Genomic DNA, 24,204 nt, shown 5'->3' on the forward strand with positions numbered 1-24,204 from the left:
CACCACTATTATTATTGCTAGTAATGTTAGAAGGGGAATGGGAATGGAGTGGAAGAGTGGTCTAGTGGTTAGGGTGGTGGACTTTGGTCCTGGGGAACTGAAGAACTGAGTTCAATTCCCACTTCAGGCACAGGCAGCTCCTAAGTCCCTTAACCCTCCATTGCCCCATGTAAGCCACATGGAGCCTGCCATGAGTGGGAAAGCGTGGGGTACAAATGTAATTAAAATTAGAGGCTTATGTGCTAACATCTAGAAGGAGAGAGAAATAGGAGTGCTTCTAGGCAAGGAAGAGTGAGGGCAATAGGGATCACAGTGCTGTTTGGCAGGAAGTGGTGATGGAGATTCTTCAGGGATCTACTGGACTGTGAGAGGGTGAGCCAAAGTTTTTAGCTTCTGGATGGGAGCTATACAGAGATATGCTCAGCAAGAAAAGTGTGTGAGGGGCCAGGGGGCTAATAGTTTGAGTGGTGAAGAGGGCCAGTGGTATGATCTACAGGAGAGGAGAAGAGGGTCAGGGATCTACTGAGGTAGGAGAGATAGTAGAATCTCATTTGTTGTATTTTTCTAATAGGCCTTGCATAGGTGTTGCAGTTATGGTCTATTTAAATCATTCCCACAATAGCTTCCCAGTCCCTTACTTGTCCTCTTTGTCTGAATAGGTTGTAAGCTCTGTCAAGCAGGGAATGTCTCATACATGTTTAGTATACAACACTGTGTATGTCTAGTAACGCTATAGTAACGCTTATCTGATATCGCTGCCTGGATGTCTCAACGTCATCTAAAACTTAACATGGCCAAAACTGAGCTTCTCATCTTTCCCCCTAAACCTACCTCTACTCTCCCCCCTTTCTCTATTTCTGTGGATGGCACTCTCATTCTCCCTGTCTCATCAGCTCATAACCTTGGGGCAGTGGCGTTCCTAGGGGGGGCTGACACCCGGGGCGGATCGCCGATGCGCCCCGCCCCCGGGCGCAGCGCCCCTCCGGATGCAGGGTGGACCCCCCCTGGCGAAAGGACACCCCCGCAAAGGAACCCTCCCCCTCCGGGTGCACGCCTCTGGGGGGGGGGGGGGTGCCGCGCGCGCCTGTCCTCCGTTCCTTGCTTCTTTTTGCCTCGGAACAGGAAGTAACCTGTTCTGGGGCAGAGAAGAAGCATGTCGTTTCTTTCTCTATAACATTAGCAAAATCCGTCCCTTCATCTCTGAGCACTCTGCCAGAACCCTTATCCACACTTTTATCACCTCTCGTCTTGATTATTGTAACCTGCTTCTCGCCGGCTTCCCTCTTAGCCATCTCTCTCCTCTTCAATCAGTCCAAAACTCTGCTGCGCGACTCATTATCCACCAAAGTCGCTATGCTCATGTTAGACCCCACCTTAAGTCACTTCACTGGCTCCCTATCTGTTTCCGTATTCAGTTCAAGCTTCTCTTCTTGACCTATAAGTGTATTCACTCTGCCGCTCCCCAGTACCTCTCCACTCTTGTCTCTCCCTATGCCCCCCCTCGAGTACTCCGTTCTGTAGATAAATCTCTCTTATCCGTCCCCTTCTCCTCTACTGCTAATTCTAGACTCCGTTCCTTTTGTCTTGCTTCAACTCACGCCTGGAATATACTTCCCGAACTTGTGCGTCTAGTCCCGTCTTTGGCCGTTTTCAAGTCCAAACTTAAAGCCCACCTCTTTACCACTGCTTTTGACTCCTAACCATTATTCACTTGCCCTGTCTTTATCCTTACCTATTTATTCCCTTACCCTTATTTGTTCTGTCTGTTTACCTGTCTTATCTAGATTGTAAGCTCTTTGAGCAGGGACTGTCTTTTTGTGTATGGTGTACAGCGCTGCGTATGCCTTGTAGTGCTATAGAAATGATAAATAGTAGTAGTAGTAGAAGAGACTTGAAAGTGTGTTATTATAGTATGGCAAGTTTATTACATATGTGATCTTTGATGAGATTTTTATTTTTGGCTGGTTTTCTATTATTTCATAATGTACAAGGCAGTGGTAAAATTTATGTCAGTTACTGAGATGACACCAGAATCTGAATTAATTTTATATGGTGTGCTTAATGGAGAAATGAAATGTCCTAGTTCTACTCTGCATAAAAATATACAAAATGACAGTAAAGACCATATGGTCTATCCAGTCTGCTCATCCATACCATCTACTAATCTCTACTAACCCTTTCTGTCCCTTAGAGATCCTCTGTGAATGTCCCATGCTTTCTTGAATTCAGATACAGTCTGTCTCCATCACCTCCACTGGGAGGCTATTCCACGCATCCATCACTCATTCCATAATGAAGTATTTCCTTAGATTACTTCTGAGTCTATCCCCTTTCACCATCATCCTATGCCCTCTGGTTCTACTACTTCCTTTCAGTTGAAAAAGACCAACCTCCTATGCACTTTTGTCATGCCTCTATCATATCTTCCCTCTTCTGTCTTTCTTACAAAGTATAAATATTGAGATCAGTAACCATTTTGGGGGCAGGGAGGGGAGTTCTTTGGATGCAAGGTATGCATTTAAACCTAGCACTGTGGTGACCCTGCATAAATAATGACCTACATGTGATCATCATCCGTCAGGTATGCCTCAACAGAAAAAAAGAAATGAGGCCCACTATACTAGATCAATGAATCAATTTTACATTGTCATAGTGCAAGAGCTACCATTCAAAAATGTGTACTTTCATTATTCGGCTTCAAATTATTTTATGCTTGATATGAAAGTAATACAAGTCAAATAATATTTTTACTAGATGCACTTGGTAGATGATATTTTTAAACTGATCTCATGGGAACACTGAACAGAAAAAACAGTGATCGTACTGAATATTTGTATGTTAGGTGACTCATGGCTGATACAGTTTATTGATGAGGTTTCTTGCTTTGAAGGAAATTGGCTCTTTATAAGGCACAATGATGTGATAGTAGCAAGTGTTGTGTTGTTTTGTACTTTATGTTTTTATTTGTATTTTATCTTTATTATGGATGTTAATGTGTTCACCACCAATACGATGGGGTGTGTGGCTAATAAATATTTTAACTAACTAACTAACTAACTAACTAACTAACTAACTAAATAAATAAATAAATAAATAAATAAATAAGTATTACCTGCTGTCCATGATAAAACACAGCTAATAGAAACATTGCCATCAATAGCAAGGATGCCTCTTTTGTCCCCAGGAAGTCTGTGCTGGAAAACAAAAAGATAGCACTACTTATTGATCTCCAAGTATAGATTTTTGGTCTGCTGCAGTTGTTTCCATTATAAAGTACTTACTGCCCAACCTGTAACAAAGATTCTGCAGTTAGAAAGGGAGAAAATCAAGAGCGTTTTTATTGTTTTATTTATGTATTTGGATTTATCTACTGCCTTTTTGCAGAATTTCACCCAAGGCAGTGTGCAGTGTAAAAATTAGACACAGGCAGTTTACTATTACAGTGACAACATGACTGTAATACTATCAGCATAATACATAATTAGAACAGCAAGGTGAAAACTCGGACAAGGCAAATTAAATCATAGTAATAACAATAATATGGTATAGCGTCAGCACTGTCACATTAAAACAACGCAGTAAAATATTCATATAATTAGAGGCATGATACTTACAATGACAACACAATGCACTCTAAAACATCTTTATAGACATGCAACCCAGAGAGATAAGACAGGGTAAACAAAGGAGCTGAGATAGGGAAAGGGAAGAGACTAACTTGAAGGTTAAAAACTGCTGGTTCAGTCAGAGAAGGTACCTGTAGCTGATCTCAGAGTATGTGTGATTAGCAAGCCCTGATATAGTATTAAAAGCTAATGTCAATCTGGGTGTGTGTGATTGACTAGTTAATCTCTACACTCATTAAAGGTTTGGTAGAACATCTAGGAATTCTCCTGCTTCCTAAAATAGATGCGGTCTTGCATTTGGTAAAATTCTTCTGGCAGTGGGTGTCAGTGGCGTTCCTAGGGGGGCTGACACCCGGGGCGGATCGCCGATGCGCCCCGCCCCCCGGGTGCAGTGCCCCCCCCCCCAGAACAGCGCAACGCCCCCCCCGGCGAAACAACCTCTGATCACCCGGTGAAGGAACCCCCCCTGGTGCACGCCACTGGGGGGGGGGGGGTGCTGCGCGCCTGCCGGCTCTTTGTTTTCATGCTCCCTCTGCCCCGGAACAGGAAGTAACCTGTTCCGGGGCACAGGGAGCATGAAAACGAAGAACCGACAGGCGCGCGGCACCCCCCCAGTGGCGTGCACCCGGGGCGGACCGCCCCCACCGCCCCCCCCTTGGTACGCCACTGGTGGGTGTCCTATTGCAGGGTTGCTTCTGAGAAGACTCACTGATGAGCAAGGTTGGTGTTAGACATGCAGGAGTCTTTTATCACTGAAAGCAAGGCTCCTACAATTAGGGGGGGCCTTTATACTTAAATTTCCTTGTAAATGTTATATTTCTTTAGAATCCACTAATAATATTTTCTTTGAACCCGGAAAGCTTACAGAATTTATTGTTAGTAAAGCGTAACGTGTTGCTAGCCCTGATGGAACGCTAAATCGGCTGCTCCGACTTGAATCTTTGCCCTTCCCTGTTCATTAAGTTTTCTTGAATTTTTATTGGCTGAGGTGGGATTCCACTTCAGCCTTGCTTATTTATTTTTAAGCACCTAGATCTTGGATCATTTAATGTGGACTAACAAAAATTATACTTTTACTGATTGTTTATTTCAATAAGTATTATCATTTTCCTTTATTCCAATTTATGTATTTGACATAAATGTAATGATAAAATGAATAAAAAAAAGACATGCAGGAGTCCAGGGCAGAAACAGGGGGAGGGGGATGCAAAGTTCACTTTCCAGCTATGTCTCCTTCTGATCAAGACAGGCTTGGAGCCTCCTGTGATAAGGGGGCCCAGGGCAACTGCCCTGGTTGTAAGCCTCTAATATCATCCCTGATGGCAAGTATCACATTGCATGATTTCTTTTTGTGAGTTTATGGTCAGGGATGTACCATGGAAGAAATTTAGGGACCTCAAAGCTGCATAGAGAAAAATCCTATTCTTGAAATACATGGAGGGGCATAATCGAAAGATCGTCCAAGTACGAATTAGGACGTTCTTACGAAAACGCCCAAAAATAGACATGTATAATGGGAAAATAGTGTGGGCGTTTTTCGATAATCGATTATCCCTGTAAGAAAACAATCAAATGACGAGCGCATAAGCGTGACTAAATTGGGCGCCCTAACACGGTCGATTATTGCAGGTGCAAACGACCAAATCACGTGGTGTGTAAAATAATGTACATAGGTGTATCGCAAGTACAGTACATGTTGTTCAGGCCATCCAGGTACGGGAAAATATGAGGAACGCGTATATGTGTCAACTACAGACATAGCATGCTGCTCCACCCATACTTTCATCATATGTGCCCATCTGCATGTCCGGATCTGCATGCACTGTACACCTACTGAACATGCAGCTATATGCATATTGTGTATATGTGAAAAGGGTCGGGTGGGGTGCGTCATACTCATCTATATAAGGCACGTTCCACACACGTGCAGGCATGTGCACGTCAAAGACGTCTATGCTTACGAGGGCGTCCACGTGCTGTATGTTATTGAAACGACGACCATTCCCATATCCCTACAAGAATGTATTTCGTTAGTTATGTGACTATTATATTAGTGTTATGTGACAATTTCGTTAGTTATGTGAAGGCCACATTTTCCAACCTCTCTTTGCAGCCTCTATGTGGCTTACAACGCATCCGAATAGTGGAAACATGAGACCAATGAAACCTATACCATACTTTATAACATGGTCATGATAACACATATAAAGTAGTTTAACAAGCATACATTATAATGTATACAAACGGTACTGTCTGGCCTCATGCCCACCTCTCTGGCATCATCTGCATAGGAACCAACTCGGTGGCTGCTGTGGGTGCTTGACCACCCCACCCCCAATATTAAATAAATGCCTTGTATGTATGGAGGGAGGGGTCATCTCCACTGGGGGTTCCACCCCCCAAAATGTTAAAAAGGTGGCTCCTATGATTCAGTACCAATGGAGGTGGTCCCCCCCCCCCCCAACACTGTAGACCCTCTCTCTCTGGTATTTGAATAGCAAATGAATGTGTGCAGAGGACAAAAAGGACCATCCCCCCTGACCCCTGCTCTACAAACTTATATCTTACAGACGCTTTGGAGTCCACCGGGACCTGGAGTCCCTCAGGAGGCGGTTCCGCCGTGTGAGGCGGGAGAGGCCTGACCTCATCCGGGCGGTGCGAAGGCACCTCAGGGCTCGCCATAAGTATTCAAAAACAGGACACCTGTACAGATTAGTACATACATTTCTTGAATAATGCAAATGTGTTGTACAATATCAGCTGCCTCATATTTTCACATTGAATACATCAGCTATGGTATATAATGCTGAGGAGAAAAGGGGAAACAATGGGAAACCCAATAGATGGATGGTTACTTCATCACAGTTGCAATGTAATACTTGTGTTAGAGAAGGGCACAAATAAAAATGGTGCTCATTATTTGCAGCTGTGATCACACTTTCTCCAGTAGTCGATCAAGGTGTGTTACATTCAGGTATTCTGGGTTTGTGTCAAACTTTGCCCCTGAAGTGACTTGCCTTATGTGGGATTTGAACCAGCAACCTTATGATTATAAGGCTGGTGCTCTAACTACTAGGCCACAGCAGCCACCAGGCTTTAGCCACCAGCAGGTACTTTGGGTTGGGACCTGTACACACACCCCTCTCTCTCACCACCACGTCATAGGCCTCAGTGGCAGTACCTGTAGCCACCTTGAGCATTTTGTCCAGGCTACCGATTAAAAACAATGTGCATGTTCCCTACTACCTATGGAGGAATTTAGGAAGGTGTTCATAATGTGCTATACACATCCATTGCATTAATCATTCTCCCCTCCCCCGCCTATGGACCTTGAGAATGGGTGGCCACTTCATAAATGGGGACTGGGGTACACCACATAAACAAGGAAGATGGAAGCTACCGGGAACCAATACAGCACGTCCAACAGCTGGCCCACACCACTGAGGACCTGCCAACCCCACAGTACAGTGCACATGAACCTGGTGAAAAGAGAGCTACCTAAGATCTGACTCCAGACTACATACATACAGTGAATGCACACTCCTTGACTATGAGCACAAAGAGAAGAGGTGTCAGACAAATGAGAGCTTACCATGAACGTCTATTTCAAGACTGTGTAGTGCGCCTTTTATCTTCTGGAACATTAACTGCACATCTCCCTGATTGAAATGACCCTTACCGAGGGGTGCTTGATTTGGGGCGAGTGTAGTAAATTCGTGGCCCCCACACACTGCCTGCTACAACCAGGCAGAGAGAATGGGAGAAAGGAAGGGAGCATCAGGGGATGTGGAAGAGAGGAAATGGAAGGCGTGGTGGCTGAGGGCCAACAATAATTCCCCCCCCCCCCTAAATACACAGGTGTACCCAAGCATACATTGCTAAACACATACCTTCATATAAGTGAGGGTAAAACCCTGTAAATGATTATTACGAACAACCGGCAAGGTCTCAGTGCAGGAAATGGCAGGTAAAATGGCAATGAAGAAAGGGAAGGCAGGTGGAGACGCCCATACTTATCTACTCATAATCGAAACCATGTGTTCCTAATCGCTATCTGAGCTGGGCACGCTTAGGAATTATGTGTATAATTGAAAAAGAAACGCCCATATCAGAAACGCCTATTCCCCCGTCTCAATGGGCGTTCTTGGCGACTATATAAACGCCCACTCCGTATTTTCGATAACCCCATTGGTACAATGCCACCACGTATGCCGCCGACCCGGAAGGGTAATTTTGTTGAAGCTGAGGTGGAGCTCCTGGTGCAGGAAATACTACAGCGGCACCAGAGTCTGTTTGCTCCCACAGGGCAGAGGCTGGCTGCAACAACAAAGCAGCGCGAATGGGAGGCAGTACGGGACAGCCTGAATGCTGTCTTCCATGCTGGGAGAGACGTGGAGGATTGCAAGAGGAAGTGGCGGAAGCTGAGGAGGGATGTTCGGAGGAAGGCGGGGGCCAATCCCCCAGGCAATGACACTGCCAACCTCACGCCCATGGAGCTGATGGTGCACTCCCTCCTACCCCAGGAGGGCATCCATGGGATTGGCTCCCTGGACACCTCGGGCCAGGCTGAGGACTCAGGTAGGTGTTTCATTATGCAGTTGGGGTATCTGTTGTGCTGCAGTACACTTGTGTTATAGAAGTTGGGGCCAGGGGGAGGGAGGTGAGGAGTGGGGGGCAGGAGGAGGGAGGTGGGGGGGGAGTGTCTCTGGCTGTCTTTATGTACATTAACAGGCCACCTTTATGATGGTGTTGTGACCTGGTAACCCCTACTCACTAGCTCTGTACCCTTACTCCCTATCCCTACCGTTGTCATTGGGTTTCCTCTTACTTGTCCTGTGTGCCCATCTTTATTGAATTGTAAGCTCTATTTGAGTAGTGGTACTGGTCATGTGTGTTATAGGAGCAAGCAGACAGGGTGGGTGCTGTGTGTGTGTGTGAGCACCCCCAATATTGAGGAAAGATCATGTAGCTGTGCAGGGAGGAGTGTTGGTCACTGGGCTTAGCACCCCCAATACTACTTTCCAGTAGGCTCCTATGGGTGTGTGTAGGTTACTACTGTGGCAGAACTTTGGGGGCCGTCCTTCCCTACTACTCCCTCCTATTTTCCCATTAACAAACTGTGCCTAGTTCCCTCTGTGACCTCTGTGCTCTACTGAGTGTGGGCCACATGCATTCAACTGAAGGAGCCTGTAATGGGGGTCATAAAGCAGTTCTATGCAGTCTAGCAAGTCAGTAGTAACACAACACATGCTGCAATGTTGTTCAATTTAACAATTATACAACTAACAGCTTGTCCACAACGTTGTGAGTGGTGTCCTTCTCTTGGCTGCTCATCCACCACCTCTACCTAGCTGCCTGTGGGGCTCTCTCTTTCACACCCGTGTCAATTCCATTCCTCCTCACCATCTCTTTGCTGGGTCATCAGGTTGGGGGACATGCCAATGTATATGAATGCTGAAAGACAAAAGTGGGTTATTTGCACCAACACTATTCCTCACTCTTGTGCTATACAGGTGATGACTCAGAGGAGGCTGGCCCTAGTGGCCTGCAAGGCCAATGCCCTACACCAGCAGTCCAGCCTCAACCTCCACAGCCTGCAGCACCAGCAGTCCAGCCTCTGCCTCCATCCCCTGCAGCACCAGCAGTCCAGCCTCCACCACCTGCACCAGCTGTGCAGCCTCTGCGTCCACCACCACCTGCACCAGCTGTCCAGCCTCTGCAACCACCACCACCTGCACCAGCTGTCCAGCCTCTGCCACCACCACCACCTGCAGCACAGGCACATGCACCACCAGCAGAGGCCGCACCTCCAGCACCGGAGGACTTTGGTGAGGAGGAGGGCCAAGCTCCCCGCCAGAGGCCATCCGGCCAAAGGAGGCAACTCCTGCGGCTGGCCACGGAACTACTCCGCCACAACGTGCGCTTGGAGGAGTACCGGCACCAGAAACTCGAGCTGCAGCGCCAAGCACTGGAGGCACAGCAGCGAGCCCACCAGGAACTCCTCCAGGCGCAACGTGAAGGCCACCAGGAGGTGCTCCAGCAACTGAAACGGCTGGAGCAGAGCATCCAACACCTGCGCCCTCAGGGCACAGCACCTACTCCAGCCCCCGTGCTGCTGGAGCAGCCCCTGCCATCAACGTCCTCCTCCACTGACCACCACCAACCACCAGCTAAGAGGTGGGCGTTGCGATCATCAGCCTCCGCACCCACTCCTGCAGCACCCACCAAATCTGCTCCCATTCTGGGTCCTGTGGCCAGACCACTAGAACCAACAAGGTGGCCCGATTTCCACGGTGCGGCCGAAGCCGCAGGCTGCCGTGGGGATAGGGAGGAGGACACTGGGAGCAGCAGCTCAGAAGAGGGTGAAGAGACTTCCCGTGCAGCACCAGCTGCAAAGGAAGGGCGTGGGAGGGGTAGGAGGGGACGGGAGAAAGGAAGGGGAAAATGATGGGACATGCTGTAGGGTGACGGTTGGTGGGAGGGGGGTGGGTGTGGGAGGGGGGTGGTGGTGGTGGGGTTGAACACACACATGCACTTAATGTAAATGAATAAATGTTCACTTACTTTCACCTAAAACTTGTTTCAATGAGTCTTTGTCTTGCTCTTACGCCAAGCTGGTAGGCATTGAGCTCTGCTCTGTGGGCTGGGGGTGGAGGGGGCTCCTCTTCCAGCTCATCTGGGGCCTCTTCTGGTGGTGGCTGTGGCTCCTCTGGGAGAGGCTGTCCTCTGCGCTGGGCCAAATTGTGTAACATGCAGCACGCCACAAAGATCTTGGCCACCTTTTCTGGACTGTAGAGCAGCTCTCCTGAAGACCGGTCCAGACAGCGGAAGCGGTTTTTCAATAAACCAAAGGTGCGCTCAATGATCCCCCGGGTGCTGCGATGTCTCCTGTTGTAGGTTTCTTCTGCCCCTGGTTGTAGGTGGATCAGGGGGGTCATGAGCCATGTCCTCTGTGGGTAGCCTCGGTCACCTTTGCAGAAAAGCCGAATGAGATAGATGAGTGTGTATTGCTTGGAGCAGGTACGGGGGGGGGGGGGGGGGGGGGGGGGGGGATTTGGATAGTGGGTTGTGGTGGAGGAAGCCAGGGCGGAGGGTTGCCCAGTGGAGGAGGTCTAGTATGGGTGGTACATGCATGTTGCACTTACCTAGTAGCCATCCACCAATGAACTCCCCTCGCTCGAACCTGCGGAAGATGCCCGAGTGCTGTAGGATGTAGGCATCGTGGGTGGAGCCGGGGTACCTGGCACACACGTCTAATATCTCCCCCTGGGCATCACATACAACTTGCATGTTCATAGAATGAAATGCCTTCCTATTTCTGTAGGTGGCTTCGTGTGCCCGGGGGGGTCTGAGGGCTACGTGTGTGCAGTCTATCACACCGATGACCGAGGGGAATCTAGCAAGAGCATAGAAGGCGGCCATGTTGTTGTGCAGGGCCTGGGGGGGGGGGGGGGGGAAGTGATGTAGTGTGAGTTATGAAGGCATCCAGGAACTGGGTGAGACAGTGTGAAATAGAAGCCTGGGTGAGGCCTGTGTTAGCAGCTAATACGGATTGAAAACTGCCAGTGGCCAGGACAGAGAGAGAGGAAGTGATTTTGAGGTGGGCAGGGATGGGGTTATTCCTACGTGTCTGGGGCTGAAGGAGGGGTTTCAGCTGCTCACACAGCTGATGAATGGTGGCCCTATCAAACCTGAACCTTGTTAGACACTGCTGGTCAGTGAGTTGTAGGAAGGTGGTGCGGGGCCTAAACACTTGGGGCCATGAATACCTCCTGCGGTGGGTGGCCTCTTCGTGTAGCATGCATACCACAAGTGCATTAAGTGCATCCATATCCCCACCACCAGTGCAAGTATTAGGACTAGTAGTCAAACAGCAACACACACAGATCTGTCACTTCCAGCCACCACGCCCTCTGGCCACTCACTCACCAAACAGTACAGGAACACAGAGACAAACGGAGGTCAGGGAATAGAGTATACACGTGGGAGGAGTGAATGGGGAGGGATAGGGGGAGGGGAAGGGGGCGATGGAGCAAAGGAGTAGGAGTAAGGAACGGCCAAAGGGTATGACACAAAAAGAGGCAGGGCACACAGACGACCGTCACAGGTACTCAACACGCTCGGCTTTCTCTCTGCAACCACCACTTCAGCTCTTCCACCAACAATGTCGCCACTCTCCAACTACGCACAATCGCTAATGGGTCTACAGACGCTTTCCCCCTTGCTCTGGTCGCTTTTATTTCGGGTCCATCATATTGCGCCCATCTTCCTGCTCAACCAGAGCCATTTCGCTATTCGTTATACGTTGTACACGTCCACGTCATATCACCACCCCTAACACGCCCCCGACACGCCTCTTATTTGGACGTTTTTACGTGAACGTACGAGCGACACGGACGCACTGAAACATTGTTTTCCATTATATTGATTTACTCGTTTTTGTGAGATTAACGTCTATCTCCCGATTTAGGTCATAATATAGGCGTTTTTGTCTTTCGATTATAAGCAGGATTGGCTCAGTTCCTTTAAGGGACTTGAAAATCAAAGACAGAATTTTAAATATGGCGCTGAGGTATACTGATAGTAAGTAAAGTTTTTGTAGGAATGGTGGACTATAATCATGTCACTTGTAATCATGTTGCTTGTAATCTTCTATCAGTTGTAAGTTATTTGGAACTGGTGCAACTCTTAGTGGTTAGACTGATGTAGATTGCATTGCAGTAGTCCAGCTGTGTGGATCACCATAACAAGATTTGTCTTTCTGATGTACAGAGAAAGATTGTGTAACTGTCACAGGTGATGATGCAACTCCTGAAGGTTGTCTGGATACGGGGTAGCAGTATCAATTCCAGCTGTTTAATGGGTAGAGCAGTGGGCTGAAAACCAGAGAAGCCAAGTTCAAATCCCACTTCTGTTCCTTGTGAACACGAGTGACTTATTTAATCCTCTAGTGCCTTGGGTGCAAACTTAGATTGGAAGCCCTCCAGGTACAGAAACATACCTGAATATGTCTCATAAGGGCTCTTTTACAAAGCTGCGTTACGTACTAACAAATGCTTACTGCAGCAAAAATTACTTACCATGGGGCGCACTGAGACATCCCATGGTAATTTGGGGATGTGTGTGCACTACCCACATGCTAAAAAATAAAATTTATGTTTTAACACTGGGGCAAGTTTGGGGGCATGTTCTGTGCTAATCGGTTAGTATGTCTCAAGACTCTACCAGTAAGCTCAAAAATTATTTTCTAAATTTGTTCAGTTTTCAAACTTTAACATGATAGAAGATCTTGCCATTTAAAATCAATGCGGTCATCTCAGTTGCTTCCTGTTCCAGCAGTTTTGGAAGCCAAGTTATCATGTGAAACGTCATAGACCTTTTCTTGTGTTCCATGGGTGATCAAGCTATATGTTAGATTTGGTAAGCATGCTTTTTGAATTAACTGTTTTTTTAAAATATCTTATTGTAACCCACCTTTACATGCTATGTAAGTGGTCAGGATATCGGGTTAATAAACAATTTAATTTAATTTGACAGGGGTTGATATTCAAAGTGATTCAAATTGTCTGTCTGGGGCTAACCAGGGATATTCAATGGTACTTAACTGGATAGTGCTGCTGAATATCCCCCCTAACCATCCATACTAAAACCAGGTAGTTTGTGGGCAGTGTGGAAGTGGAGTTAGAGTGGAGATAGGGTAATGCATAAAGCTAGCCAGTTAGGAGAAATTTTCAATCTGCTAACTGGTTGTTCAACTGCATAAGTTAGGACAGAGTAAAAGAATAAAGGCTGTCCTAACTTTATGTGACAAAGGCAACTGGGCACCAGTTTGAATATTGGCTGCTGCTCGGTTAACCTTCTGAATCATGACAACACCCTCTTCCAATGCCCATTTCCTCTCCCACCTTCACTGAAACCACATCAGACCCCCCCCCCCCCCCCCCCCCCCCCCCCGTCCTGCCTCTGGAACCTCCCTAGAACAACAAGCCTGCCTTCTATGTTTTTGGGCTTATCTGCCTGTTCCCTGCTGGTTCAGTGCCTGTTGCGGTAGCCTCCCAAAAATGGCCACCATGACCACTAGCAGCAATCTCATGGTACTTGCTGTTCCAGGGGTAGGGGGATGTCTACTGTTGCTTTTGCTTCTGGGGGCCTGCATATGATCCAACAGCTACCACATGCCGAATTAGTCCTGGATATTTGATGCTAGTGGCTGGACATGGCCTGGCATTGAATATCTGAGGCTAATTTTGCCCACAGCGATCAGCACTATAAAAAACTCAGACCACTGCAGGCTGAATATTGACTGGGACATTTATAGTCTGCTTCTTTCCAGAAAACATTTGAAATGGATAACAAACCAAAAATCAGCTTAAAATAAGATTTCTTTGTGTTTTAGAACTTATTTTTTGAGAGATTTTATTTTTGGCTCTGAATAGGGTTAAATATCTGTCCATTGAATAACATGGCATATGTGTATATGTGAGTGGGGGAGGGGGGGAGGGGGATGAGTTAGGGACCAATAAAGGGGACTCCCAGTTCTTCACCTGATTATCTTTCAGGATCCAGTGTAGAGGGACCATTACAGTCTCTCTAGGAGGATATTCGTAGCCCAGGACCTAGAAAATCTCAGCCCTGGGCTCATCCTCCATCTCCAAATGAATGGGAATGGCAGCCTTAATGTCCCTGTCAAACCCGGGAAGGAAAGGCACTCTGGTGAAGACTTCCTTCTTTCCTCTGCAGGTGGTGGTGGTGGTGGGGGCAGATGACAGATGGGATACCATAGGACTCCTCCTCTGAAAAGTACCGTGGATCCTCATCAGACTCCCATAAGCACTCCTTATCAGTGTCAGAGAAAAAACTACTCATTGGAGGGCCGAGATCGAGCCTGCCTCAAAACAGAGGAGCCATGTTCTTTAGACAGATATCGAGGAGTGGGCTCCAACCTTGACACCGGTGAAGCTTCCTCCACCAACGTCGAGGGGGTGCCCACACAGGTGGCTGCCAATACTGGAGTCGCACCTGACACCAGCATCAGAAATCTCACCATAGGATGAGGGCCTTGTGGGGCAGCATGAAGGGGAACGGCTGGTGCAAGCACCCCAGATGTCGATGCACACTGCTGTAAAAACCCCACTAACAGTTAAGGAAGCATGGCCATGATGTTATAATCAAGAGATGCCATCGGGAAAGGCTGGGGTGCTGGTTCAGAGACAAACTGATGAACTGCTGGGGTCGAGATGGGTGCCTGGTCCTGGCTGCATGTAAACCCGTGCATTGGCACCTTCTGTATAGAGGGGGAGTGGTCTTCTCAGCGCCGATGCTTCTCAGGGACCATGCGTCAAGGGGGATTGATACTGATGCTACTTGGCATTTGCTGGCCATCAATTCTCCTCGATGCCAATGTGGGTGGTATCGAATCCCCATGTCACCGATGCTGACTGGTCCCGGGGATCCTGCACAGCAGCCAACGTCGAGGCAGGAGGAGACTCACTTGATGCACATCCACTCCCAGTGTCTAAGACAGGTCTCTCAGCCATATGGACTGATGCACTTGATGCAACTCCTGACATCCATGTTGACACTGATACTGACGCTGAGGTTTTGGACCGGGTTCCAAAAAATCTTTTCCCTTTGAGCCTCTCTGGCCAGCTGGGTTCTTTTCTTCATATAAAGGCAAAGAACACAGCTGGAAGGGGTGTGTTCAGGCCACAAACACTGAAGACACCAAGAATGAGTGTCTTTTGCAAGAGATGGTCGTATTGCATCTGCTACGGCGCTTAAAGCCACTGGGAACCTTTGATGACATGGAAGGGAAAATAGCCATGGCCAAATCAAGCAGCTTGATGGCACCAGAAAAAATGAGGGAGAAATACCCGAACACAGCTCAAGCCTAAGAAGGCCTACTGAGCTCACCAAAAATAAAGTAAACCAAAAAGTGGGGAAAAATAAACAAACTATAAGGGAAGGGAGAGGGACCTTTCCAAGGAATGAAAAGAACAAAGAGTCAGTGCAAAAAACGCTGAATGGAAGGCACAAAAATAAAAAACGTAAGCTCATGTACCAGATGATGTGAGGAGCATCATCCTCCCTGCAGATGAGAAGAGACTGGTGGTCCTCCGCTCTTCATGGCAGACAGGATGGCACTCGCACATGCGTGGTGGGGACACTGCCTGTGTTCTTAATGCTCTAGTAGCTTGTTTAAGTTGCACACTGGGAGACGTGGATGATGTCACCCACATGTGAGAATATGGCCTGCTTGTCCTCAGAGAAAATTGGTTTCAACCACTGCACAGAACCTTCAACCATAAGTCTGTTTCATGAGAAAAAGCGATGTTACTTTCATAACATAGAGTATAAATAGAACTAATTATACATTCTACAGCCCTTGACTGAGAACACTGCATTACATTTACACCCACAACAAATATGGACATAGCTGGTTTTCATGAATATTTGTTTTGTTTTTGTTCACAAAATTTTAGAAGGCTTTCAGGGCTCTTAGCCAATTAATATGTTTTATAGTTCATCTTTCTTTTTCTTCTTCCATAAAAACCCCCTTTAACTAAATTGCAAAATGTTGTACTAATTTTCCAACATGGGGAGAGTGATTGTCAAAGCTTTTCCTCAGGTATAATCCCCACTGAATATTTTACCACTCTTCTTTGCAGATAAAGTACCAACATTGAAAAAGGAGGCAAATCTTTTCTAGGGACTTTTATTTTGAAAGCCCTGAAATGAATTTCTGCAGTTACATTTTCACCTACTCCCAAGCAGTAGATGTAAATGCAACATACACATGTATATTGGATCCATTGGTCTCCTTTGCAAATGTCCTTGTAGACCTATGAAAATAACATACCCATGGAATTGCAAGCAAGGTGGATGTAAAATAAAAATGCCCCAACAGATCCTAAAGCATGTTTTTTGATACACAGAGTGGGTGGATATAGCTGCAACTGAAGCTAAGTGGGTGCTGGAAGAAGGGCAGGCCAGGACTGGGCCTGACCCAAAAGTTGTTTTGGTACCCCATTATAGTCATTTTTGAATTAAAGGAGATATTACTGGACACTTTTGTTTATGTTTATTGGTTTTCTGTTTGGACACTGCTGACACTATCAGGCTTATTTTTGAAAGAGAAGGACGCCCATATTTCAACACAAATCGGAAGATGGGTGTCCTTCTCCTAGGGTCGCCCAAATCGGCATAATCGAAAGCCAGTTTTGGGCATCCCCAACTGCTTTCTGTTGCGGGGATGACCAAAGTTCCTGGGGACATGTCGGAGGCGAAGCAAAGGCGGGACTTGGGCGTGCCTAACACATGGACATCCTCAACCCATAATCGAAGAAAAAAAGGGCGTCCCTGACGAGCACTTGGACGACTTTACTTGGTCCTTTTTTTGTTATGACCAAGCCACGAAAAGTTGCCCGAATGACCTCCCCTTACTCCCCCAGTGGTCACTAACCCCCTCCCATCCTCAAACAAATAGTTTAAAATATTTTGTGCCAGCCTCTACGCCAGCCTCAAATGTCATACTCAGGTCCATCACAGCAGTATGCAGGTCCCTGGAGCAGTTTTACTGGGTGCAGTGCACTTCAGGCAGGGGGACACAGGCCCATCCGCCCCCCACCTGTTACACTTGTGGTGGTAAATATGAGCCCTCCAAAACCCAGCACAAACCCACTGTACCCACATCTAGGTGCCCCCCTTCACCACTTTGGGCTATGGCAGTGGTGTACAGTTGTGGGGAGTGTTTTTTTTTTTTTGGGGGGGGGGGGGTTGGGGGGCTGAACACACAAGGTAAGGGAGCTATGTACCTGGGAGCAATTTATGAAGTCCACTCCAGTGCCTCCTAGGGTGCCCGGTTGGTGTCCTGGCATGTCAGGGGGATCAGTGCACTAGAAATGCTGGCTCCTCCCAAGACTAAATGGCTTGGATTTGGTCATTTCTGAGATGGTCGTCCTTAGTTTCCATTATCGCTGAAAATCAGAAACGACCAAGTCTAAGGACGACCATCTCTAGGGACGACCTAAATGTCAAGATTTGGGCGTCTCCGACCATAATATCAAAACGAAAGATGAATGCCATTCTTGTTTCGATAATACGGGTTTCCCCACCCCTTCGCCGGGATGTCCTGCGAGGATGTCCTCAGGAAAACTGGGGCATCCCTTTCGATTATGCCCCTCCACAAAGAGAAGTTTCCATGGTCCTTGAAGTTTCCCATCTTATCATTTAAGCTTCTATTTGTATACAGACATTCGTTTGTTTGTATCTACAGCTGCTTATCAGTTGTCATGGATAATTTGCAAACCACTTTGGTTGTACCACAGAAAAGGTAGTATATCAAGAATCTAATAATTAATCTTTACTGTCTGCATCTCCCTTAAAAGCACCTGGCTTATTTTTACCTGTGTTGCAACCTCTCTATCAGGATGCTCTAACGTCCCATGATATTTCAATATATCTTTTCGGCCAAAATAGCCCCGCCAAAAAAGCTCCAAACAAAAAAGGTTCCCGACATAATAGTCCTTGACATAACAGCCTCTGTCAAAACGGCCTGCCTACAAAATAACCCTTGACAAGTTAGCCGCAAGACAAAAGGGCCCGATCAGACTGCCCAGAATATGGGACTGCATTTTTTCCTAATAATCTTGCCTTGCCAACCAGGATAAGGTTAGTAAGACTATGAAAATGATGGCAGTATTGTTTTGTTTTTAAATAGCATGTTGATAGAAGAATAGTTTCTTTAAATAGCAGAACAGATCATGAATACCAGTTTGTAGCTATAGAATTTTATTTATATATGCTTTATGCAATTGAATGCTGGTAGGAGTCTTGAAGATTTCAGTTGTAGTTTATTATATTTTTTGTGATGTGTTATTTTTTCTTAGGGGGGCTGTTTTGTTAAGGGGGCTTTGTGTAGAGGCTATTTTGTCAAGGGTTGTTTTGTGGGAGGGGCCATTTTGGCACGGGCTATTTTGTTAGGGTGTGAAATGTCAAGGGTTATTTTGTTACAAGGCTGTTTTGTCAGGACTTTTTTGTTGGGGCTATTATGACTGGGTGCCTATATTTTCAAATGTATGGTGTAATGAATTACCATATTGTTGATTTTTTTCAGATATAGCTAATTGCATCTCATCCACTCAGAAACAGATTGAAGGCACTGATTTAAAGCCAGATTTTGCATAAGGTATCTAGCTAGGAATTAGGACATCCAGATCATAATGGGGATAATTCTATAGGGAGCCACCTAGTTGAAGTAGCAAGACAGAATGTAAAAGGCAATATTTTAGTTATCTATGCATGTAGGTGACTACTTATGTTCATCACTGACTTCTTGAACAATTCTGACTGATAGAAAAGTACACACCATGGTTTGATGGTACATACTTTGATGTACATGGGTGGAGTTCTGGGCATAGTGTGGGTGGAGCACACAACTGCACCAATAAGTTATAGAGACGGCTGAGGGGAGACATGATAGAGGTATATAAAATAATGAGTGGAGTGGAACAGGTGGATATGAAGCATCTGTTCACGCTTTCCAAAAATACTAGGACTAGGGGGCATGCGATGAAACTACAGTGTAGTAAATTTAAAACAAATTGGAGAAAATGTTTCTTCACCCAACGCATAATTAAACTCTGGAATTCGTTGTCGGAGAACGTAGTGAAGGCGGTTAGCTTGGCAGAGTTTAAAAAGGGGTTGGATGGTTTCCTAAAGGAGAAGTCCATAGACTGCTACTAAATGGACTTGGGAAAAATCCACAATTTCGGGAATAACTTGTATAAAATGTTTGTACGTTTGGGTAGCTTGCCAGGTGCCCTTGACCTGGATTGGCCGCTGTCGGGGACAGGATGCTGGGCTCGATGGACCTTTGGTCTTTTCCCAGTGTGGCATTACTTATGTACTTATAATTTATTCATGTTCTAGAACACGACTAAGCACAGACAGTTACATTAGCTATAGATCTGGTGTAAGTGCTCATGTCTTACCTGTAAATGCATTTTTGGCTACTTGCATTAGTATTTCATAAATAAAAGCAGACGCCTTTTTTTTTTTAAAGAATAGACTTAAAATCAATGCAATTATCACTGCCTTTGGTAGGTGCCCTGTTATAGAAATACCTTCCATGTGTATAATTCCTTGAGCATTTTTTTCCAAAAGGATCACATAATGAATAGCCTTTTGTGTAATATATATAAAAATGATGAAAAGTACAGTGCAAGTGCTAACAGCCCTATTAGTAAGAAACATGTTCCATAAAAGAGCAGAATCACCCCGGGGTTTGAATATATAAATGCTGGCACTTACATGCCTAAATGACAGATTTTACAAAAGTAGACATTATTATATAAAAGCCACACAAGCTTTCTAAAATGATCTCCCTCGAGTATCCACAATACTTTAAGAAGCTGGGGCTGGAGGTCAGTAGAGATGGATGTAGTCAGCATTAACATGGAATGAAATTCTGGAACATCATTGGCAGAAATGTATGGAGAACTATGTAGAAAAGTAAATACATGTAATATAAGACCAAGTTTCAAGAACTGTTTTAATTTTTTATTCATTAGAGTATCTTCATTTAAAGAAATGTTCTGGAGGTGGAGGCATTACTTTTCATTTTACCCTTGTAGGTGCCCACAAATCCTGGAAAAATTGTGACTAAAATGTACTTTCCATGTTTTTTTATTGATTATATTGTTGGTGCTGTATATATATATATATACACACACACACACACACACACACACACACATATATATATATATATATATATATATATATATATATATATATATATATATATATATATATATATATATATATATATATATATATAATGTTTTTTTTTGTAAACAGCTTTGATTTAAGTGATCTATAAATTTGTAAGATATATGCATGGATAGCCAATGTGACTCACATATTTTATAAAGTGCATGAATAAACTGTGACTCGGCCTATGTGCTCCACCGAAAATCCAGTTCAGAACATGTCAAAACACCAAATGTGCATGACAGCACTGTTACACCTGGGGCAAATTTGTAAGAAACATTATCCCCCGGATTCTATATAGTGCACCTAGAGATTGGCGCTGAAATCAATGCGGATTCTATAACAATACACGTAACTTAACAAGGTAATGAGCGCTGATAACAGCACTTAACAAGCAATAATTAGCACTAATTGGCACTGATTAGAATTTAGGCGCACAACTTGCCTGTAACAATGTGTGCCAAACTTCTAATGCATGCAGGTAAAAAGGGGTCTGGTTATAGGCGGAGAAATGAGCATTTTGTGGGCATTCTAAAATTTACACGCCTAGTTATAGAATATGGCCCAGTGTGCATAAATCTACGCGCTGGGATTTACACCATGTTTTCATTGGTGTAAATGGATGCACATAGATGTAGGCATTGAAATATCAAATAAGTGCACCTAAATCTAGGCACCGATTATAGAATACGTTTAGTCGGCACTGATTTCAGCACCAATTTTTAGATACCATATACAGAATTTCCCCCTATATGCAAAAATGACTTTATGAAATTACCCCAGAAATCTATTATTATTAATTACATTTGTATCCCATGCTTTCCCACACATAGTAGGTTCAATGCGGCTTACATAGTAAATAGAATTACAAAGTCTTGAAGGAAAATGTTACAAGTTGTAGTAAACATAGTAGTAGCGGGGTTTTGAGGATATGTAAATTGACCATGGAGAGGTAAACAAAGATAGGATAAGCAAAAGGAGAAGAGATTGAGAGGGGTAAGGAGTAGGAAGGATGGAGAGGAAGAGATTGAGGAATGAGCATAAGGAGATTGTGAGACATGGTCAAAGGTATAATAATCGTCAAGGCAGGAATCTAAAAATGGATACATCAAAAGCTACAGAGAGACTGAGGATGACAGCCCTATTGGAATCCCTTCAATTACATTTGTCTCTGAAGTCACAATTTTTGTTTGCCTGTGGTCTTTTTTTCCTGATTTTCAGACATATTTTTTGGTTGTCTATCATATTTGCATTAAAAATATTTAATCCATGTTAGAACTTTCTAACACATGGTAATCAGTACACATTAATTCATGAGTTAACATGCATTAAATCAGTTTTTAATGGCCACTAACAAAATGTACAGGAAATGCAAGGTTGATTGTGCACCACATTTTCTAATATCTTGCTCTCAAATTATTAAATTTGACACTGGCAAGTAACCAACTAGCACATTAGTCTCTTAAGTGAATGATGCCTCCATTTCCATTTCCGAACAGTAGGCAGAGATCCTTCATCAAAAAGGCATTGATTATAACCTTAAGCTCTTTATTTAAAAGAAAATCTGTATTTTAACATGGAAATCGCATATACGTCTCAATGGTGATTTTTTAAAAAGTAACTGTTTACAGGTGGGGATCCTCACCACACAGAGATTCCAGTGCAGTGTGGCAGGGGCATGGTGCAAGTGGTGATGGGGGTAGGGCAAAAATCTTTATGGGTATTCCCCATTTAACAAAGGGGAATATATATCTATGGGGAAAATATCCCTGCTGGGTTTTACATCAACTGAAAGCCATGCACAGATTTTTAAAAAGTGCTCATTTCAGCCAAGGATTAAGGGGAGTCATTTTTGCTTCAAAAATTAAACCAAAATTGTGGCATCAATACTTAATTGGTGATGCTTACACGTACAGGTTTATAAAATAGGGTAATTACACATGGAAGCAGCACCACTTCCACGTGGAGGACATAAGAACATAAGTGTTGCCATACTGGGACGGACCAAAGGTTCATCAAGCCCAGTACCCTGTTTCCAAAAGTGGCCAATCCAGGTTACAAGTACCTGGCAAGATCCCAAAACAGTAAAATAGATTTTATGCTGCTTATCCTACAAAAAAGCAGTGGATTTTCCCAAGTCCATCTTAATAATGGCTTATGGGCTTTTCTTTTAGGAAGTTAGCTAAACCTTTTTTAAACCCTGCTAAGCTAACCGCTTTTACCACATTTGAATTCCAGAGTTTAGTTACAAGTTGAGTGAAGAAATGTTTTCTCCAATTTGTTATAAATTTACTACTTAATAGCTTCATTGCATGCCCCCTAGTCCTAGCATTTTTTGAAAGATTAAACAAATGATTCACATCCACCCATTCCATTCCACTCATTATTTTACAGACATCTATCACATCTCCCCTCAGCCGTCTCTTCTCCAAGCTGAAGAGTCCTAGCTGCTTTAACCTTTCCTCACAGGCAAGTAGTCCCATCCCCCTTATCATTTTTGTCGCCCTTCTCTGTACCTTTTCTAATTCTACTACATCTTTTTTGAAATGCGGTGACCAGAACTGCACACAGTATTCTTGGTGTGTTTGCACCATGGAGTGATACAAAGGCATTATAACGTTCTCATTTTTGCTTTCCATTCCTTTCCTAATAATACCTAATATTCTATTTGCTTTCTTAGCCGCCACAGCACACTGAGCAGAGGGATTTAAAGTATCATCAACGATAACACATAGATCCTTTTCCTGGTCAGTGACTCCTAATGTGGAACCTTGCAAAACCAGTTATCTCTGCTGAATATTTGCAGTTACCCCCTGGATTCTATATAGCACGCTTAGCATTCCACGCTGAAATTCAAGTGTATTCTATAACAATGCACATAATTGGCTTAAGCTAAAAGCCCACCTTTTTGATGCTGCTTTTAACTCCTAACTCTTGTTCAGTTGTTCAGAACCCTTATTTTATCATCCTGACTTTAATATTCCCTTATCTCTTGTTTGTCCTGTTTGTCTGTCCTAATTAGATTGTAAGCTCTGTCGAGCAGGGACTGTCTCTTCATGTTCAAGTGATAAGTAGTAGTAGTAGTAGTAGTTAACAAGCCAATCAGCGTTGTTAACAGCACTTAACAAGCTACTGAGCACTAATTGACAATAATTAGAACTAAGCTTGGCATTCGCACAGCATCCACCGGCTCTACTCAGAAACCCCAACATATTTCATTAAAAGAAATTATTTCATTCCAATGCAAATCAATTTTGGAACATATTGGCTGCAGCTTGATTAGACTTCTTCATCTAACAATACATTAATTCATTAATGTAACAACAATTTAGCCTTATTCTCCACCCCGCCCATCAGAGTAGCCATAACCCCCAAGCCCCACTTTTCAAGACTAGTCAGTATCGACCCAGCCTCAGCCCACTACTACAAAGTTCATTACTCATATAATTTTAAGCGAGACTTGCGGTGTCACCAAGTCCCACCTCAGCTCAAGGCGGTATCGCACTTGAACGTTTTTCCCTGGCCCAAACTTACATGTCGATTCTTGCAACTCTCCCTTTCAGTACCTCCCCCATCCCTCCTCCTTGGCCACCCCGCCAAAGCAGTGATAGCTACAGCTTATCACTGCTCACCCTCAAATCTGTGGCCGAGGAACAGCTACAGCAGAATGCAACAAATCCTGAATGGTGCTCAAAAAGGTATCCAAATCATAATATGAGACAAGGGAACATCATCAGATCAGTACAAACCAGGATAGTCAACTGTTAAAAGCTCATGAGTGAGCACCTCCCACCAATAGAGGCCA

At 44.8% G+C, this 24,204-nt stretch overlaps 1 protein-coding gene across 1 annotated transcript in view; it reads right to left on the reverse strand.

The window, feature by feature from the left end:
- Positions 1-24,204, reverse strand: part of ADCY8 (adenylate cyclase 8) — a 578,382-nt gene that overhangs the window by 80,638 nt on the left and 473,540 nt on the right. The window contains exon 13 of the mRNA XM_030219235.1: positions 3,113-3,194. Within this exon, the coding sequence (XP_030075095.1) occupies positions 3,113-3,194 (82 nt within the window). The remainder of the gene's footprint in view (positions 1-3,112; positions 3,195-24,204) is intronic.

The sequence above is a fragment of the Microcaecilia unicolor genome, chromosome 1 (genome assembly GCF_901765095.1).
Source record: "Microcaecilia unicolor chromosome 1, aMicUni1.1, whole genome shotgun sequence".
NCBI lineage: Eukaryota > Metazoa > Chordata > Amphibia > Gymnophiona > Siphonopidae > Microcaecilia > Microcaecilia unicolor.